This window comes from Oncorhynchus gorbuscha, linkage group LG11 (assembly GCF_021184085.1).
Source record: "Oncorhynchus gorbuscha isolate QuinsamMale2020 ecotype Even-year linkage group LG11, OgorEven_v1.0, whole genome shotgun sequence".
Classification (NCBI taxonomy): Eukaryota; Metazoa; Chordata; class Actinopteri; order Salmoniformes; family Salmonidae; genus Oncorhynchus; species Oncorhynchus gorbuscha.
This window is the reverse complement of record NC_060183.1, coordinates 8,076,451-8,095,778: the sequence shown is the minus strand read 5'-3', so window position 1 is coordinate 8,095,778 and position 19,328 is coordinate 8,076,451. Positions and strand designations below refer to the sequence as shown.

Below are 19,328 nucleotides of genomic sequence, written 5' to 3'. Positions count from 1 at the left end.
TACTGCAAACAAGGTGATAGATATAGTGCACTATTTTTCACCAGGGGCGCATAGGGCTCTGGTCAAAATTAGTGCGCTAAATAGGGAATAGGGTGCCCTTTGTGACATAGCAGAGAGAAGCGATAATGGGGTACTGTATCAGCAGGAACATGAGTATAACTCTCAATAAACACCAGAGGGCAGCAGAGAGACATGCTCTATCACAATGGTGGAATAATGGGTTTATTATTGGTATTTTGTTGACAAACTAATTTCCCCTTGGGGGTTAATGAGGTATCATCTCATTTCAGTCGTTTGCTTATTTGAGATATTGTGTTACATGTCACCAGGGATGGAATTTCAGGACTTTGGGCACCGGACTGTCGGACGAGTAGACTGTGATTTCTACTAGCCCGGGTAAGATTCGCCCCACAAATCTGTGCCTTGCGATGTTTGAAAAGGGCCATCTTATTTTCCATCCCTGGTAATAATATATTAATTTTCAATATGAATACAAATAATTGATTGAAATAGTACAAATGGAATACAAGACAACTTTACCGAATGCCTGAAACCAATAGAATATAGAAATACAATCTAGTCATTCTACCTCTATGTCTCAAATATAGAAATGTAATCTAGTCATTCTACCTCTGTCTCAAATATAGAAATGTAATCTAGTCATTCTACCTCTATGTCTCAAATATAGAAATACAATTTAGTCATTCTACCTCTATGTCTCAAAGACGTTGTATATGATTGGCTAATCAGAGACATGATTCTTATCACAAATGTGATTTTGTTACTTATAAAGCTACACATTGGAGTCAATGTGATCTTAATTAGTTCACACTGATTAAATGTAAGGGATGAGATAACTTAAAACAAGGTCTATGGGAGCATGAAGTCAACGGGAGATCAACAAAACTAAGGTGATATATGCACATCCTAAACTTTCTGGGCAAATAAATATACCGTCGCTAAATAATATCGACACTTGGAATAACCATGGTAGCCAATCAGCAACGCTTCTCTTCAGTCCTGCGGGACAGTCCACTGCACCTCAGCACACACACGTCATTACACTGCGTGCAACCATGTTTCCAATCCTCAGTCTATATTCATTACAAGTGAAATGGCGGTGGAAACGACTTCCTGCGGAAATATTGATTTAAAAAAATTAACCTTCATATCCGGGTAAACTTGGGAGTCACGCGATGATATGGTGTGTGGTCCTCCCGTTACGACTCGGGGAAAGCTTTCATTTAGGCTATAGATGGAATAAATTATGAAACACTTCCTCGGGTGGTGAAGAGGATGCTACTTTCCAATAGAGATCGAGGGTCTAATTCTGGTGACATGATGATCGATGCATGACAACAACAACAAAAATATTCTCGCTCTTATCCATAGTAATGTCATTATGCAGTGGACTAGCCTCCCTACACTGTATCTGTAAACTGTTGGCTCGAGCGCACATGCCAAGACCAGAGTAGGCACATTTTTTTATTTAATGCAACAGTTTGTAACAAAAACTTTCGGTAGAGTTGAAAATGTGATGGAAACACTTTGAACATTCGGTTTGTACATGAACATTTAAGCGGAAAAAGTACATTTGTGTGCAGCTATGTCATCACCCACTGATATTTATCCGCAATAAATCAGTTTGGTGGGAAAAGGCTAATTCTTTAATCGTAAATTTAGAATGCTTGCATGAAAATCTGTCACCAATTGGATGGAACCAACCAACCTTTTGTTGCCATAGAAGTTTAACTTTGGTTGAGATGGAAAACATGAATCAAAGTTATCAATTACTATTTTGAAGACAACCTGGATATTTCATTTACATGTTTGTTATTTAACATAGGCAAGTCAGTTAAGAACAAATTCTTATTTACAATGACGGCCAAACCCGGACAACGCTGAGCCAATTGTGCGCTGCCCTATGGGACTCCCAATCACGGCCGGTTGTGATACAGCCTGGAATTGAACCAAGGTCTGTGAGACGCCTCTAGCACTGAGATGCAGTGCCTTAGACCACTGCGCCACTCGGAAGACCCCAATATTGAATTGTGTTTGGTTGTCAACACAACCACATAACTACATTTGAATTAGATGTATCTTCTGCTTGGACTTTAAATGACCTTGAAATCAAATTTGATTGGATTTAGTCCTATTCTTTAGCTTTGACTCTTGGTTGAGACGGAGACGTGAATCCAACATATCATTTATTAATTTGTAGACTAACTGGAATTAAAGCCAGTCAGTGGAACAAGAGATACATCTCCTTCAAATACTGACATTATGTTGCGCTGACAACCAAACACAATTCAATATCACTTTCGAAAGACAGACTATTAACTAGTGGTTAGAGTGTAGGGACGGCAGGTAGCCTAGTGGTTAGAGTGTAGGGACGGTAGGTAGCCTAGTGGTTAGAGTGTAGGGACGGCAGGTAGCCTAGTGGTTAGAGTGTAGGGACGGCAGGTAGCCTAGTGGTTAGAGTGTAGGGACGGCAGGTAGCCTAGTGGTTAGAGTGTAGGGACGGCAGGTAGCCTAGTGGTTAGAGTGTAGGGACGGCAGGTAGCCTAGTGGTTAGAGTGTAGGGGCGGCAGGTAGCCTAGTGGTTAGAGTGTAGGGACGGCAGGTAGACTAGTGGTTAGAGTGTAGGGACGGCAGGTAGCCTAGTGGTTAGAGTGTAGGGACGGCAGGTAGCCTAGTGGTTAGAGTGTAGGGTCGGCAGGTAGCCTAGTGGTTAGAGTGTAGGGACGGCAGGTAGCCTAGTGGTTAGAGTGTAGGGAGCCTAGTGGCAGGTAGCCTAGTGGTTAGAGTGTAGGGACGGCAGGTAGCCTAGTGGTTAGAGTGTAGGGACGGCAGGTAGCCTAGTGGTTAGAGTGTAGGGACGGCAGGTAGCCTAGTGGTTAGAGTGTAGGGACGGCAGGTAGCCTAGTGGTTAGAGTGTAGGGGACGGCAGGTAGCCTAGTGGTTAGAGTGTAGGGACGGCAGGTAGCCTAGTGGTTAGAGTGTAGGGACGGCAGGTAGCCTAGTGGTTAGAGTGTAGGGGCGGCAGGTAGCCTAGTGGTTAGAGTGTAGGGGCGGCAGGTAGCCTAGTGGTTAGAGTGTAGGGACGGCAGGTAGCCTAGTGGTTAGAGTGTAGGGACGGCAGGTAGCCTAGTGGTTAGAGTGTAGGGACGGCAGGTAGCCTAGTGGTTAGAGTGTAGGGACGGCAGGTAGCCTAGTGGTTAGAGTGTAGGGACGGCAGGTAGCCTAGTGGTTAGAGTGTAGGGGCGGCAGGTAGCCTAGTGGTTAGAGTGTAGGGACGGCAGGTAGACTAGTGGTTAGAGTGTAGGGACGGCAGGTAGCCTAGTGGTTAGAGTGTAGGGACGGCAGGTAGCCTAGTGGTTAGAGTGTAGGGACGGCAGGTAGCCTAGTGGTTAGAGTGTAGGGTCGGCAGGTAGCCTAGTGGTTAGAGTGTAGGGACGGCAGGTAGCCTAGTGGTTAGAGTGTAGGGACGGCAGGTAGCCTAGTGGTTAGAGTGTTGGGACGGCAGGTAGCCTAGTGGTTAGAGTGTAGGGGCGGCAGGTAGCCTAGTGGTTAGAGTGTAGGTGCGGCAGGTAGCCTAGTGGTTAGAGTGTAGGGGCGGCAGGTAGCCTAGTGGTTAGAGTGTAGGGGCGGCAGGTAGCCTAGTGGTTAGAGCGTTGGACTAGTAACCGGAAGGTTGCAAGTTCAAACCCCCGAGCTGACAAGGTACAAATCTGTCGTTCTGCCCCTGAACAGGCAGTTAACCCACTGTTCCCAGGCCGTCATTGAAAATAAGAATATGTTCTTAACTGACTTGCCTAGTTAAATAAAGTTAAAATAAAAAAAATAAAAACTTGTTAACAAATTATATGTTGGATTTATGTCTCCAACTAAATACAAAAATACAAGTTCAAGAATAGGATGAAGCAAGTGGCTCAGATTAAACTATCCAAGTCTTAGATATCCTTGATAATTTGGTTGCATTGTAAACCAAACACAATTCAATATTACTTTTGTAAAACAGAAAAATAGACTAAAGTTAAGGCTACCTTACAAACGAATGTAACGTTATTTCTTCAACCTTAAAAATGAGTTTCATCTATGACCACATTTTGAGGTTGAGGTTAGTCTGTTGTAACTATAAAAAAATTTTTTTTTAAATGTAATCATAGAAAGCGTTCCTGTTCAAGATGGCGTGGAAAGGTTGCAGTTCTATGTAAATCTTCACAATTTCTATGATATAATCTGAACCGAATCTCCAACAGCATTGATCACTTGCACAATGTACTTTTTAATGTGATCTCAACTGTAATCGTTTGGTTCTGCTATTAGATGAAGCACCGTGATAACACATTAAGTTGTTGTATAAGTACAAAATACCTGACATTGTTTTTCCATTGTTATTCGGTTGTGCTTTTAGACGGTTGAAAACATAGTGATATTAGGATAATATCAATAAATAAATCAATAAATAGCATTAGGATTTCAACAAACTTCTGGCTGTCTTTTTGAGTGGGTGAAAAAATATTTAAATTTCATTGGATCAACGTCTTAATTAAATATTACCCAATTTTCCACGTTTAAATGACATGTTGTGCCCAGTAGGAAAGGATTATTGACCTTTGAACCCAGCATCGATTTGTCTGTGCCTTGCTGTCTCCCTGACCTAATCAGTGGCCAAAGTCCTCTCTGCCTCTCACACAGACACAGTCAGTACTCTCAGAGTCTGTTTAAATGTGGACGTCTTCCTCTCAGACGAACCTGCGCAGTCACTTTCTACCAGGCCACCATGCTTCCCCGTACCGTATCCTTCCTCCTGCTCTTCATCTTCCTCTCCTCTGGGATGTCTGCTTCTCTGGTCAGCAGGACAACCCGCCAAGAGGACGGCCCTCCTGCTGTTCCGACCACGTTCAGGGTTGCCACCTCTGCTGCTGTAGGTGTTCCGTCGGAGGTTGATACCGTGCAGGCAGGTGGCCCAGTCGTTGATGATACTCCTTCAGCTGAGGCTGTATCAGAAGCCCTAGTGACAAATGAGCCTGTTACAGATGCCGCTGTAGCTGACGAGGTTGTAGCCGAAGAGCCGGATGAGGACACCCCAGTTGCTGATGCTCTGGTAGCAGATACCCCTGTAGACGCCTTTATCATAACAGAAGAAGAAAAAGAGGCCCTGATAACAGAAGCAATGATTAAAGAGTTGTCTGCCCGGGTGGAGAAGGAAGAACTCGCTGAAGAGACAGAGATTCAAGACGCCATCTTGAAAGAGTTGGCTGACCGGGAGACCCTTGGGAAGGCAGTGGAGGAGCCCATTGTAGAGGCAGCAGAGGCAGATGCTCCAGGGGAGGATCCAGCCAGCTCTGAGATACCTGTCTTCGAAGCCCAGGAAGAGGACTCTGGATGGGGGTTGGCTTCCGTCAGAGAGAGCCTCCAGGCAGCCAACGGATACTTTGACTCGCTTGTGGAACTGATGGGGGGACGCAATGGAGTGTGTCAATACAAGTGCAAATACGGTAAGGAAGAGGCGGGGGGGGGGGTGTGTGTAATTGAAATTTAAAGGTAATTTCAGATTGAGCCGACATATGCAGCATTTACCAGCGTTGACCGTGTGAATGCAGTCTCCGCAAATGCGATAACATTGCCTTTACTTCCGCGATGAATTCAAGCTCCGAATGAAACTAAAACCAAGATGCTGAATGAAACTAAAACCAAGATGCTGAATGAAACTAAAACCAAGATGCTGAATGAAACTAAAACCAAGATGCTGAATGAAACTAAAACCAAGATGCTGAATGAAACTAAAACCAAGATGCTGAATGTAGCTAAAACCAAGATGCTCAATGTAGCTAAAACCAAGATGCTGAATGAAACTAAAACCAAGATGCTGAATGCTGAAGCTAAAACCAAGATGCTGAATGTAGCTAAAACCAAGATGCTGAATGAAACTAAAACCAAGATGCTGAATGAAACTAAAACCAAGATGCTGAATGTAGCTAAAACCAAGATGCTGAATGAAACTAAAACCAATATGCTGAATGTAGCTAAAACCAAGATGCTGAATGTAGCTAAAACCAAGATGCTGAATGAAACTAAAACCAAGATGCTGAATGTAGCTAAAACCAAGATGCTGAATGTAGCTAAAACCAAGATGCTGAATGAAGCTAAAACCAAGATGCTGAATGTAGCTAAAACCAAGATGCTGAATGTAACTAAAACCAAGATGCTGAATGAAACTAAAACCAAGATGCTGAATATAACTAAAACCTAGATGCTGACTGCTATCCTTGATCCAGTATAGAGGCAAACTTGATTTCCTAAATAACAGATCACGTTGTACCCATTCAGGCTATTACAATTAAAGACCACCGGTTAGGCTTCTCTCTGTCTCTTTCTCCCCTCTGTGTTGATCTGTTTATCATACTTATGGTCAATAGTAATTGATTGAACTGTTTGGCTGTTTACTAACATGAGGCCCATTCGTCAATAGATTCTCATGTTATCCATCTGTGGTATTGATGAGAGACGTATAGCCGAGGTCAGTGTTAACATGTTTACATTCCATGAATAATAGATCACTTCAGTGAGTATCAGTGATATAGATTGACCAGATGACTGAGGTATAGTACCCATCAGACCATAGTTAGTACAGCATGACCTACAGGTTCAATTCCAATATCCACACTAGCCTAATACATTTCTCCATATCCTAAAGTTAAGGCTATTATGGATAACAAGTAGAGTAGCATACCCAACACATTGCGGTCATTCTAAGAATGTGCTAGGATATAATCACCATGACTACGCTAAGTTCCAATATCCACACTAGCCTAATACATTTCTCCATACCCTAAAGTTAAGGCTATTATGGATATCAGTAGAGTAGTACCATATACTAGTATGGACACTGGAATGGGGATAACTAATAGAACTGTAAAATAGATATTTTGCTGAAGTACTTTTAAAAGGTCCCATCAATAAATGTCACCATAGAGTGCTGAACATTACATTTGTGATTATTGATAACAACTTCTCTTAATTAATATTTGGATAATATGCACAAGGGTTTGGATTAAAAGTTGTTTATATTTCCTTATCAGGTAAAACACCTGTGCATCGCTATGGTTACGTGACCCCAGAGCCCAACGGTTGCAGCTCCAACCTCCTAGGATTCCAGGTACCTGACGGTGTATGTTTCCTGTCACTAACTACAGGCTGTTTGTTATACAGTACTAATACGGCAACTGAAGCCTGCTGTTACGTCATACAATACATATTAGACTTTTAGGACTGTATATAGAACCCTCTGTGGAAAGGGTTCTACATGGAACCCAAAAGGGTTCTACCTGGAGTCAAAAGGGTTCTACCTGGAGTCAAAAGGGTTCTACCTGGAGTCAAAAGGGTTCTACCTAGAGTCAAAAGGGTTCTACCTGGAGTCAAAAGGGTTCTACCTAGAGTCAAAAGGGTTCTACCTGGAGTCAAAGGGGTTCTACCTGGAGTCAAAAGGGTTCTACCTAGAGTCAAAAGGGTTCTACCTGGAGTCAAAAGGGTTCTACCTGGAGTCAAAAGGGTTCTACATGGAGTCAAAAGGGTTCTACATGGAGTCAAAAGGGTTCTACATGGAGTCATAAGGGTTCTACCTGGAGTCCAAAAGGTTCTCCTATCGTGACAGCTGAAGCATTTTAAACATGTAGTGTATACATCACTATATAGTGTATAAATCCCCATGTAGAGTATACATCACTATATAGTGTATAAATCCCTATATAGTGTATTAATCCCCATGTAGAGTATACATCACTATATAGTGTATAAATCCCTATGTAGAGTATACATCACTATATAGTGTATAAATCCCCATGTAGAGTATACATCACTATATAGTGTATAAATCCCCATGTAGAGTATACATCACTATATAGTGTATTAATCCCCAGGTAGAGTATACATCACTATATAGTGTATACATCCTTATATATACATCCCATCTGAGATCCCCAAAGATTGGAAAGCTGCCGCGGTCATCCCCTCTTCAAAGGGGAGACACTCTAGACCCAAACAGTTATAGACCTGTATCCATCCTACCCTGCCTTTCTAAAATCTTTGAAAGTTAACAAATAGATCACCGTCCATTTCGAACCCCACCGTACCTTCTCCATTTTTTATTTATTTTTTATTTCACCTTTATTTAACCAGGTAGGCTAGTTGAGAACAAGTTCTCATTTGCAACTGCAACCTGGCCAAGATAAAGCATAGCAGTGTGAACAGACAACACAGAGTTACACATGGAGTAAACAATTAACAAGAGTCAATAACACAGTAGAAAAAAAGGGGGAGTCTATATACAATGTGTGCAAAAGGCATGAGGAGGTAGGCGAATAATTACAATTTTGCAGATTAACACTGGAGTGATAAATGATCAGATGGTCATATACAGGTAGAGATATTGGTGTGCAAAAGAGCAGAAAAGTAAATAAATAAAACAGTATGGGGATGAGGTAGGTGAAAATGGGTGGGCTATTTACCAATAGACTATGTACAGCTGCAGCGATCGGTTAGCTGCTCGGATAGCTGATGTTTGAAGTTGGTGAGGGAGATAAAAGTCTCCAACTTCAGCGATTTTTGCAATTCGTTTGTGTCACAGGCAGCAGAGAACTGGAACGAAAGGCGGCCAAATGAGGTGTTGGATTTAGGGATGATCAATGAGATACACCTGCTGGAGCGCGTGCTACGGATGGGTGTTGCCATCGTGACCAGTGAACTGAGATAAGGCGGAGCTTTACCTAGCATCGACTTGTAGATGACCTGGAGCCAGTGGGTCTGGCGACGAATATGTAGCGAGGGCCAGCCGACTAGAGCATACAAGACGCAGTGGTGGGTGGTATAAGGTGCTTTAGTGACAAAACGGATGGCACTGTGATAGACTGCATCCAGCTGCTGAGTAGAGTGTTGGAAGCCATTTTGTAGATGACATCGCCGAAGTCGAGGATCGGTAGGATAGTCAGTTTTACTAGGGTAAGCTTGGCGGCGTGAGTGAAGGAGGCTTTGTTGCGGAATAGAAAGCCGAATCTTGATTTGATTTTCGATTGGAGATGTTTGATATGAGTCTGGAAGGAGAGTTTGCAGTCTAGCCAGACACCTAGGTACTTATAGATGTCCACATATTCAAGGTCGGAACCATCCAGGGTGGTGATGCTAGTCGGGCATGCGGGTGCAGGCAGCGATCGGTTGAAAAGCATGCATTTGGTTTTACTAGCGTTTAAGAGCAGTTGGAGGCCACGGAATGAGTGTTGTATGGCATTGAAGCTCGTTTGGATGTTAGATAGCACAGTGTCCAATGACGGGCCGAAAGTATATAGAATGGTGTCGTCTGCGTAGAGGTGGATCAGGGAATCACCCGCAGCAAGAGCAACATCATTGATATATACAGAGAAAAGAGTCGGCCCGAGAATTGAACCCTGTGGCACCCCCATAGAGACTGCCAGAGGACCGGACAGCATGCCCTCCGATTTGACACACTGAACTCTGTCTGCAAAGTAATTGGTGAACCAGGCAAGGCAGTCATCCGAAAAACCGAGGCTACTGAGTCTGCCGATAAGAATATGGTGATTGACAGAGTCGAAGGCCTTGGCAAGGTCGATGAAGACGGCTGCACAGTACTGTCTTTTATCGATGTCGGTTATGATATCGTTTAGTACCTTGAGTGTGGCTGAGGTGCACCTGTGACCAGCTCGGAAACCAGATTGCACAGCGGAGAAGGTACGGTGGGATTCGAGATGGTCAGTGACCTGTTTGTTGACTTGGATTTCGAAGACCTTAGATAGGCAGGGCAGGATGGATATAGGTCTATAACAGTTTGGGTCCAGGGTGTCTCCCCCTTTGAAGAGGGGGATGACTGCGGCAGCTTTCCAATCCTTGGGGATCTCGGACGATATGAAAGAGAGGTTGAACAGGCTGGTAATAGGGGTTGCGACAATGGCGGCTGATAGTTTCAGAAATAGAGGGTCCAGATTGTCAAGCCCAGCTGATTTGTACGGGTCCAGGTTTTGGAGCTCTTTCAGAACATATGCTATCTGGATTTGGGTAAAGGAGAACCTGGAGAGGCTTGGGCGAGGAGCTGGGGGGGCGGAGCTGTTGGCCGAGGTTGGAGTAGGCAGGTGGAAGGCATGGCCAGCCGTTGAGAAATGCTTGTTGAAGTTTTCGATAATCATGGATTTGTCGGTGGTGACCGTGTTCCCTAGCCTCAGTGCAGTGGGCAGCTGGGAGGAGGTGCTCTTGTTCTCCATGGACTTCACAGTGTCCCAGAACTTTTTGGAGTTGGAGCTACAGGATGCAAACTTCTGCCTGAAGAAGCTGGCCTTAGCTTTCCTGACTGACTGCGTGTATTGGTTCCTGACTTCCCTGAACAGTTGTATATCGTGGGGACTATTCGATGCTATTGCAGTCCGCCACAGGATGTTTTTGTGCTGGTCGAGGGCAGTCAGGTCTGGAGTGAACCAAGGGCTGTATCTGTTCTTGGTTCTGCATTTTTTGAACGGAGCATGCTTATCTAAAATGGAGAGGAAGTTACTTTTAAAGAATGACCAGGCATCCTCAACTAACTGGATGAGGTCAATGTCCTTCCAGGATACCCGGGCCAGGTCGATTAGGAAGGCCTGTTCACAGAAGTGTTTTAGGGAGCGTTTGACAGTGATGAGGTGTGGTCGTTTGACTGCGGCTCCGTAGCGGATACAGGCAATGAGGCAGTGATCGCTGAGATCCTGGTTGAAGACAGCGGAGGTGTATTTGGAGGGCCAGTTGGTCAGGATGACGTCTATGAGGGTGCCCTTGTTTACAGAGTTAGGGTTGTACCTGGTGGGTTCCTTGATGATTTGTGTGAGATTGAGGGCATCTAGCTTAGATTGTAGGACTGCCGGTGTGTTAAGCATATCCCAGTTTAGGTCACCTAACAGAACAAACTCTGAAGCTAGATGGGGGGCGATCAATTCACAAATGGTGTCCAGGGCACAGCTGGGAGCTGAGGGGGGTCGGTAGCAGGCGGCAACAGTGAGAGACTTATTTCTGGAGAGAGTAATTTTCAAAATTAGTAGTTCGAACTATTTGGGTATGGACCTGGAAAGTATGACATTACTTTGCAGGCTATCTCTGCAATAGACTGCAACTCCTCCCCCTTTGGCAGTTCTATCTTGATGGAAGATGTTATAGTTGGGTATGGAAATCTCTGAATTTTTGGTGGCCTTCCTGAGCCAGGATTCAGACACAGCAAGGACATCAGGGTTAGCAGAGTGTGCTAAATCAGTGAGTAAAACAAACTTAGGGAGGAGGCTTCTGATGTTGACATGCATGAAACCGAGGCTTTTTCGATCACAGAAGTCAACAAATGAGGGTGCCTGGGGACATGCAGGGCCTGGGTTTACCTCCACATCACCCACGGAACAGAGAAGGAGTAGTATGAGGGTGCGGCTAAAGGCTATCAAAACTGGTCGCCTAGAGAGTTGGGGACAGAGAATAAGAGGAGCAGGTTTCTGGGCATGGTAGAATATATTCATGGCATAATGCGCAGACAGGGGTATGGTGGGGTGCGGGTACAGCGGAGGTAAGCCCAGGCCCCGGGTGATGATGAGAGAGGTTGTATCTCTGGACATGCTGGTTGTAATGGGTGAGGTCACCGCATGTGTGGGAGGTGGGACAAAGGAGTTATCAGGGGTATGAAGAGTGGAACTAGGGGCTCCATTGTGAACTAAAACAATGATAACTAACCTGAATAACAGTATACAAGGCATATTGACATTTGAGAGAGACATACAGCGAGGCATACAGTAATCACAGGTGTTGAATTGGGAGAGCTAGCTAAAACAGTAGGTTAGACAGCAACAGCTAATCTGCTAGCACGACAACAGCAGGTAAAATGGCGTTGACTAGGCAACGGGGCCAACAGATAAAACAAACAAGCAGAATGGAGTACCGTGATTAATGGACAGTCCAGCGTGCATCAGCTATGTGGCCAAGAGATCAGTGTCCAGGGGGCAGCGGTGGATGGGGCAGGGAAGCTGGACTGGCGAGTGTTATCCAGGTTAAAAAAAACTAACAATGACTAAATAGCTTGTAGCTAGTTAGCTGGTTAGCTTCTGGGGGTTCTTGAGTGTGTTCAAAAAAATAAAAAATAATAGCGATTCCGTATCACATTGGGTGAGGCAGGTTTCCGGGAGGTATAAACAAATAAAAAATCAAAAAGAGATAGAAAGTAAATATGGGTGTTTGGGACGCGGCGACGCGACGGTTAGCAGGCCTGTGCTAGCAAGCTAACAGTTCGTATATAGCTAGATAGCTAGTTGTGAAGATCCAGCTGAAAAATGTTCCGTTTGCGGTGGGAATCCGGGGATGAAAAATAAGTCCGTTATGCTCTGGTTAGAGTCGCGTTGTTCGAACTGGCGAGAGCTTTCCGGGCTGAAGGTTAGCTGATGACCGGTTAGCTGAAGACCGCTAGCATGGCTGGTGGTTAGCTGGCTAGCTTCAGTTGAGCTTCAGTTGAGGGGTTCCGGTTCCGAAGTAAATATAAATACTTTAGGAAAAATAGCTACATTGGGTGAGGCGGGTTGCAGGAGAGTATTTGGAAGTTTAGGTTTAGCAAAAAGTTTTTAAAGAGATATGCGAAGAAAAATATGTAAAAAAAACGAAAAAGAAACTTTATATACAGGGGACACGACACGACAGGACGACTTACTGCTACGCCATCTTGGAATCCCTGATGCAATCTAGTTTCCGAGCTGGTCACGGGTGCACCTCAGCCACGCTCAAGGTCCTAAACGATATCATAACCGCCATCGATAAGAGACAATAATGTGCAGCTGTATTCATCAACCTGGCCAAGACTTTCTACTCTGTCAATCACACATTTTTATTGGCAGACTCAATAGCCTTGGCTTCTCAAATGACTGCCTCGCCTGGTTCACCAACTACTTCTCAGAGTTCAGTGTGTCAACCTGGAGGGCCTGTTGTCCGGACATCTGGCAGTCTCTATTGGGGTTCCACAGGGTTCAATCCTCGGGCCGACTCTCTTCTCTGAATACATCAATGATGTCGCTCATGCTGCTGGTGATTCTCTGATCCACCTCTACGCAGACGACACCATTCTGTATACTTCTGGCCCTTCTTTGGACACTGTGCTAACAAACCTCCAAACAAGCGTCAATGCCATACAACACTCCTAATGTGGCCTCCAACTGCTTTTAAATGCTAGTAAAACTAAGAGCATGCTCTTCAACTGATCGCTGCCCGCACCCTCCCGTCCAACTAGCATCACTACTCGGGACGGTTCTGACCTAGAATATGTGGACAACTACAAATACCTAGGTGTCTGGTTAGACTGTAAACTCTCCTTCCAGACTCACATTAAGCATCTCCAATCCAAAATTACATCTAGAATCGGCTTCCTATTTCGTAAAAAAAAGCCTCCTTCACTCATGCTGCCAAACATACCCTGGTAAAACTGACCATCCTACCGATCCTCGACTTCGGAGATGTCATTTACAAAATAGCCTCCAACACTACTCAGAAAATTGGATGCAGTCTATCACAGTGCCATCCGTTTTTTCACCAAAGCCCCATATACTACCCACCACTGCGACCTGTATGCCCTCGATGGCTGGCCCTCACTACATATCCGTCGCCAAACCCACTGGCTCCAGGTCATCTATAAGTCTTTGCTAGGTAAAGCCCCACCTTATCTCAGCTCACTGGTCACCATAGCAACACCCATCCATAGCACACGCTCCAGCAGGTATATCTCACTGGTCATCCCCAAAGCCAACACTCCCTTTGGCCGCCTTTCCTTCCAGTTCTCTGCTGCCAATGACTGGAACGAACTGCAAAAATCACTGAAGCTGGAGTCTTATATCTACCTCTTTAACTTTAAGCATCAGCTGTCAGAGCAGCTCACCGATCACTGTACCTGTAGATAGCCAATCTGTAAATAGCACACCCAACTACCTCATCCCCAATTTATTACTTATCCCCTTGCTCTTTTGCACCCCAGTATCTATACTTGCACATCATCATCTGCACATCTATCACTCCGGTGTAAATGCTAAATTGTCATTATTCCGCCTCTATAGCCTATTTATTGCCTTACTCTTCTACATTTGCACACACTGTACATAGATGTTTATATTTTTCTTTTCTACTGTGTTTTTGACTGTATGTTTGATTATATATTACTCTGTTTTTGTCGCACTGCTTTGCTTTATCTTGGCCAGGTCGCAGTTGTAAATGTGTTCTCAACTGGCCTACCTGGTTAAATAAAGGTGTTCTCAACATACAACAATACAATACAACAATACAATACAATACAACAATACAATAACACGATCCAGCCTAAAAAAAAGCATTTCCACTAGTCTGTAACAGAGTCTCACATCAATATTTTTAATTCATTCAGGGGCACTAACATATCTGGATGAAGCATGGATTATTGACTATTCCATGCCTCTGGTGCACAAGAGAAGGCAGTCTTGCCTAATACTGTGAATGTCCTGGGGACTTTAACCACCTAGCAGACCAGATATGGTAACTGCTGGTGGTGAAGGAGACCAGACTACAGAGTTAAAGAGGGAGTTCACTCAAAAGGGCTTTGTAGATGAACACATACAAATGTATCTTTCTACATGTATAAATTGATGTCCTACCTACCACTTGGTACAATGAGCAATGGTGGGTGAGTGACTTGGCATTTGTAATAAAGCGCAAGGATGCATGATAAACAGAATCCAGTCTCTGTAAGACAGAGGAGGCTGCATGATAAACAGAGTTCAGTCTCTGTAAGACGGAGGAGGTTAGGGATTTATACTCTATATAGGGATTTATACACTATATAGGGATTTATACTCTATATAGGGATTTATACACTATATAGGGATTTATATACACTATATAGGGATTTATACACTATATATAGGGATTTATACTCTACATGGGGATGTATACACTATATAGGGATTTATACACTATATAGAGATTTATACACTATATAGGGATTTATACACTATATAGGGATTTATACTCTATATAGGGATTTATACACTATATAGGGATTTATACACTATATAGGGATTTATACTCTACATGGGGATGTATACACTATATAGGAATTTATACTCTATATAGGGATTTATACACTATATAGGGATGTATACACTATATAGGGATGTATACACTATATAGGGATTTATACACTATATAGGGATTTACACACTATATAGGGATTTGCACACTATATAGGGATTTACACACTGGCCTATTGTATTGTATTGTTGTATTGTATTGTATTGTATTGTATTGTTGTATTGTTGTATTGTATTGTATTGTAGTAGGTTTTAGTTCTGTAATGTACTGATTGTTGCTGCCTTCTTGGGCAGGTCTCACTTGAAAAATAGACTCTTTTCCTGGTTAAATAAAGGTTAAATAAAGTATAGAATGTATAAATCCCTATATATAGAATGTATAAATCCCTATATATAGAATGTATAAATCCCTATATAGAATGTATAAATCCCTATATATAGAATGTATAAATCCCTATATATAGAATGTATAAATCCCTATATATAGAATGTATAAATCCCTATATAGAATGTATAAATCCCTATATATAGAATGTATAAATCCCTATATAGAATGTATAAATCCCTATATAGAATGTATAAATCCCTATATGTAGAATGTATAAATCCCTATATATAGAATGTATAAATCCCTATATGTAGAATGTATAAATCCCTATATAGAATGTATAAATCCCTATATATAGAATGTATACATCCCTATATAGAATGTATAAATCCCTATATATAGAATGTATAAATCCCTATATATAGAATGTATAAATCCCTATATATAGAATGTATAAATCCCTATATAGAATGTATAAATCCCTATATATAGAATGTATAAATCCCTATATATAGAATGTATAAATCCCTATATAGAATGTATAAATCCTATGTATTATCCCAACACAGTTTGACATTGGCATCCCAGCCATGACTCAGTGCTGTAACCAGCTGGACAGTTGTTACGACACCTGTGGCTCCAACAAGTACCGCTGCGACTCCAACTACCGCTGGTGTCTACACGCTATCTGCTCTGACCTGAAGAAAAGCTTGGGGTTCGTGTCAAAGGTCAAAGGTGAGTTACTGTAGCCACGGGAGTATATACTCTCCTCCGCTCACTGATGTAAGCACTCACTCACTCACTCTCTTGAGCCAGCATGTTGGAAAAATCTGCCGTTCTGCCCTTGAGCAAGGCAGTTGACCCCCAACAACAACTGCTACCCAGCAGCCGATGACGTCGATTAAGGCAGCCCCCCTCCCCGCACACACCTCTCTGATTCAGACACATTTCAGTTGAATTCATTCAGTTGTACAACTGACTAGGTATCCCCCTTCCCCTTCTTCTCCCTCAGTCAGCCAGTCAGCCACTCAGCCAGCCACTCAGCCACTCAGCCTTCCCCTTCTTCTCCCTCAGTCAGCCAGTCAGCCACTCAGCCAGCCACTCAGCCAGTCAGCCTTCCCCTTCTTCTCCCTCAGTCAGCCAGTCAGCCACTCAGCCAATCAGCCAGCCACTCAGCCAGTCAGTCAGCCAGTCAGTCAGCCAGTCAGCCACTCAGTCAGCCACTCAGCCAGTCACTCAGCCAGTCAGCCACTCAGCCAGCCAGTCAGCCACTCAGCCAGTCAGCCACTCAGCCAGTCAGTCAGCCAGCCACTCAGCCACTCAGCCACTCAGCCTTCCCCTTCTTCTCCCTCAGTCAGCCAGTCAGCCACTCAGCCAGTCAGCCAATCAGTCATCCAGCCAGTCAGCCAGCCAGCCAGTCAGCCAGTCAGTCAGCCACTCAGCCAGTCAGCCAGTCAGTCGGCCACTCAGTCAGCCAGTCAGCCAGTCACTCAGCCACTCAGCCAGTCAGCCAGCCAGTCAGTCAGTCAGCCAGTCAGTCAGGCACTCAGCCAGTCAGTCAGCCACTCAGCCAGTCAGTCAGCCACTCAGCCAGCCAGCCACTCAGCCAGCCAGCCAGCCAGCCACTCAGCCAGTCAGTCAGTCAGCCAGCCACTCAGCCAGTCACTCAGCCACTCAGCCAGTCAGCCAGCCAGTCAGTCAGTCAGGCACTCAGCCAGTCAGTCAGCCACTCAGCCAGTCAGTCAGCCACTCAGCCAGCCAGCCAGCCACTCAGCCAGCCAGCCAGCCAGCCACTCAGCCAGTCAGTCAGTCAGCCAGCCACTCAGCCAGTCAGTCAGCCACTCAGCCACCAGCCAGTCAGCCAGCCAGTCAGCCAGTCAGTCAGTCAGCCAGCCACTCAGCCAGTCAGCCAGCCACTCAGCCAGTCAGTCAGTCAGCCACTCAGCCAGTCTGGAGAAAGAGGGAGAAAGCCAGCCAGTCAGCCAGTCAGTCAGTCAGTCAGCCAGTCAGTCAGACAGCCAGTCAGCCAGTCAGCCAGTCAGCCAGCCAGCCAGCCAGTCAGTCAGTCAGTAGCCAGTCAGTCAGCCAGTCAGCCAGTCAGCCAGCCAGCCACTCAGCCAGTCAGTCAGCCAGTCAGTCAGCCACTCAGCCAGTCAGCCAGCCAGCCAGTCAGCCAGTCAGTCAGCCACTCAGCCAGTCAGCCAGCCAGCCAGTCAGCCAGTCAGTCAGCCAGCCAGTCAGCCAGTCAGTCAGCCACTCAGCCAGTCAGTCAGTCAGCCACTCAGCCAGTCAGCCAGCCAGTCAGTCAGCTAATGCAGCCAGTCAGCCAGTTCAGTCAGCCAGCCAGTACTCAGCCAGCTCAGTCAGCCACTCAGCCAGTCAGTCAGCCAGCCAGTCAGCCAGCCAGTCAGCCAGCCAGTCAGCCAGTCAGTCAGCCAGCCAGTCAGTCAGTCAGCCAGCCAGCCAGTCAGCCAGTCAGTCAGTTAGTCAGTAGCAGTCAGTCAGTAGCAGTCAGTCAGCCAGTCAGCCAGCCAGCCAGTCAGCCACTCAAGAGGGTTATTCCCCATGTATTATGTTACAGTACAAGTAACTGATAAAACATATTTAAATTGTAATCCGTTGTTCCCAGCAAAACTATTGTAATCAGATTACAGATACTTCTCAAAAAACAAATGATTACGTCTAGGATTACTTTAAATTCAGAAAGGATGTCGGCGTAAAATCCATTATCACACCTTTCTGTTTTCTTAATCAGATCCAATTCAGCATAAAAATAAAAAGGTTTCAAGTTTAAGTTTGTTTCCCCCTAAATGCAGCCTGGTCACACATGACACAAGTCAGTATTAAACGTTCGTCCATGTCTGAGGACGTTGGGAGATGAGGTGGAAACCGGCCACTAGAGGCAATAGTGAGCGCTGTTACCTTCCAGTAGGTTTGGGTAAGCATCTGCCTCTGGTGGCAAAGGTTGCATGTCTGAATCCAGCAAAAGAATGTTGTTTTTGAGATTATTGTTTTAAGCCTATCTCAAACCTTAACCCTAACCCGTAACCCCTAACCACTAGCCTAGCTAACATTAGCCGCCTAGCTAATGTTAGCAATAGCCACCTAGCTAATGTTGGCAATAGCCACCTAGCTAATGTTGGCAATAGCCACCTAGCTAATGTTGGCAATAGCCACCTAGCTAATGTTGGCAATAGCCAACTAGCTAATGTTAGCAATAACCACCTAGCTAATGTTAGCAATAGCCACCTAGCTAATGTTAGCAATAGCCACTTAGCTAATGTTAGCAATAGCCACCTAGCTAATGTTGGCAATAGCCAACTAGCTAATGTTAGCAATAACCACCTAGCTAATGTTAGCAATAGCCACCTAGCTAATGTTAGCAATAGCTAATGTTAGCAATAGCCACTTAGCTAATGTTAGCAATAGCCACCTAGCTAATGTTAGCCACAACAAATTGAAATTCGTAACATTTCATACATTTAGCAAATACGTAACATGATGTAAGAATTGCAATTCATAACATTTCATTATGAAATGTATGATGGACAGCCACAAATTAATACATAAAATATCATACTAATTGGAGTGTTTCGGATATTTACTATGTTACGTCTACCCCTGAGGCCAGGTTGTTTCAACTCGAAGCAATGAGCCCAATCAGTCCATGATAACAAAACCATGAACACAGTACGCTAATAAATCCTTATATTTGGGGTTATGCTCAGGTAAAACAGTTTGGCTAATCTATATTTCCAAGTCTTATTCTTGAAGATCAAGGGGTATAACATATTAGAGTTGAAAGCGAAAAACGATTAGGCGACAACAAATTCAATCCCCTCTAGACAACTTCCTGAACAAAGCACATCAGAAATCAGCTCAATGTAATGGAT

At 44.3% G+C, this 19,328-nt stretch overlaps 1 protein-coding gene across 1 annotated transcript in view; it reads left to right on the top strand.

The window, feature by feature from the left end:
• Nucleotides 1–4,684: 4,684 nt before the first annotated feature.
• pla2g12b (phospholipase A2, group XIIB) overlaps nucleotides 4,685–19,328 on the top strand; it is a 46,257-nt gene continuing 31,613 nt past the window's right edge. Inside the window, exons 1-3 of the mRNA XM_046367831.1 lie at nucleotides 4,685–5,504; nucleotides 7,089–7,165; nucleotides 16,005–16,170. Of these exons, the coding sequence (XP_046223787.1) occupies nucleotides 4,787–5,504; nucleotides 7,089–7,165; nucleotides 16,005–16,170 (961 nt within the window). The 5' untranslated portion in view covers nucleotides 4,685–4,786. The remainder of the gene's footprint in view (nucleotides 5,505–7,088; nucleotides 7,166–16,004; nucleotides 16,171–19,328) is intronic.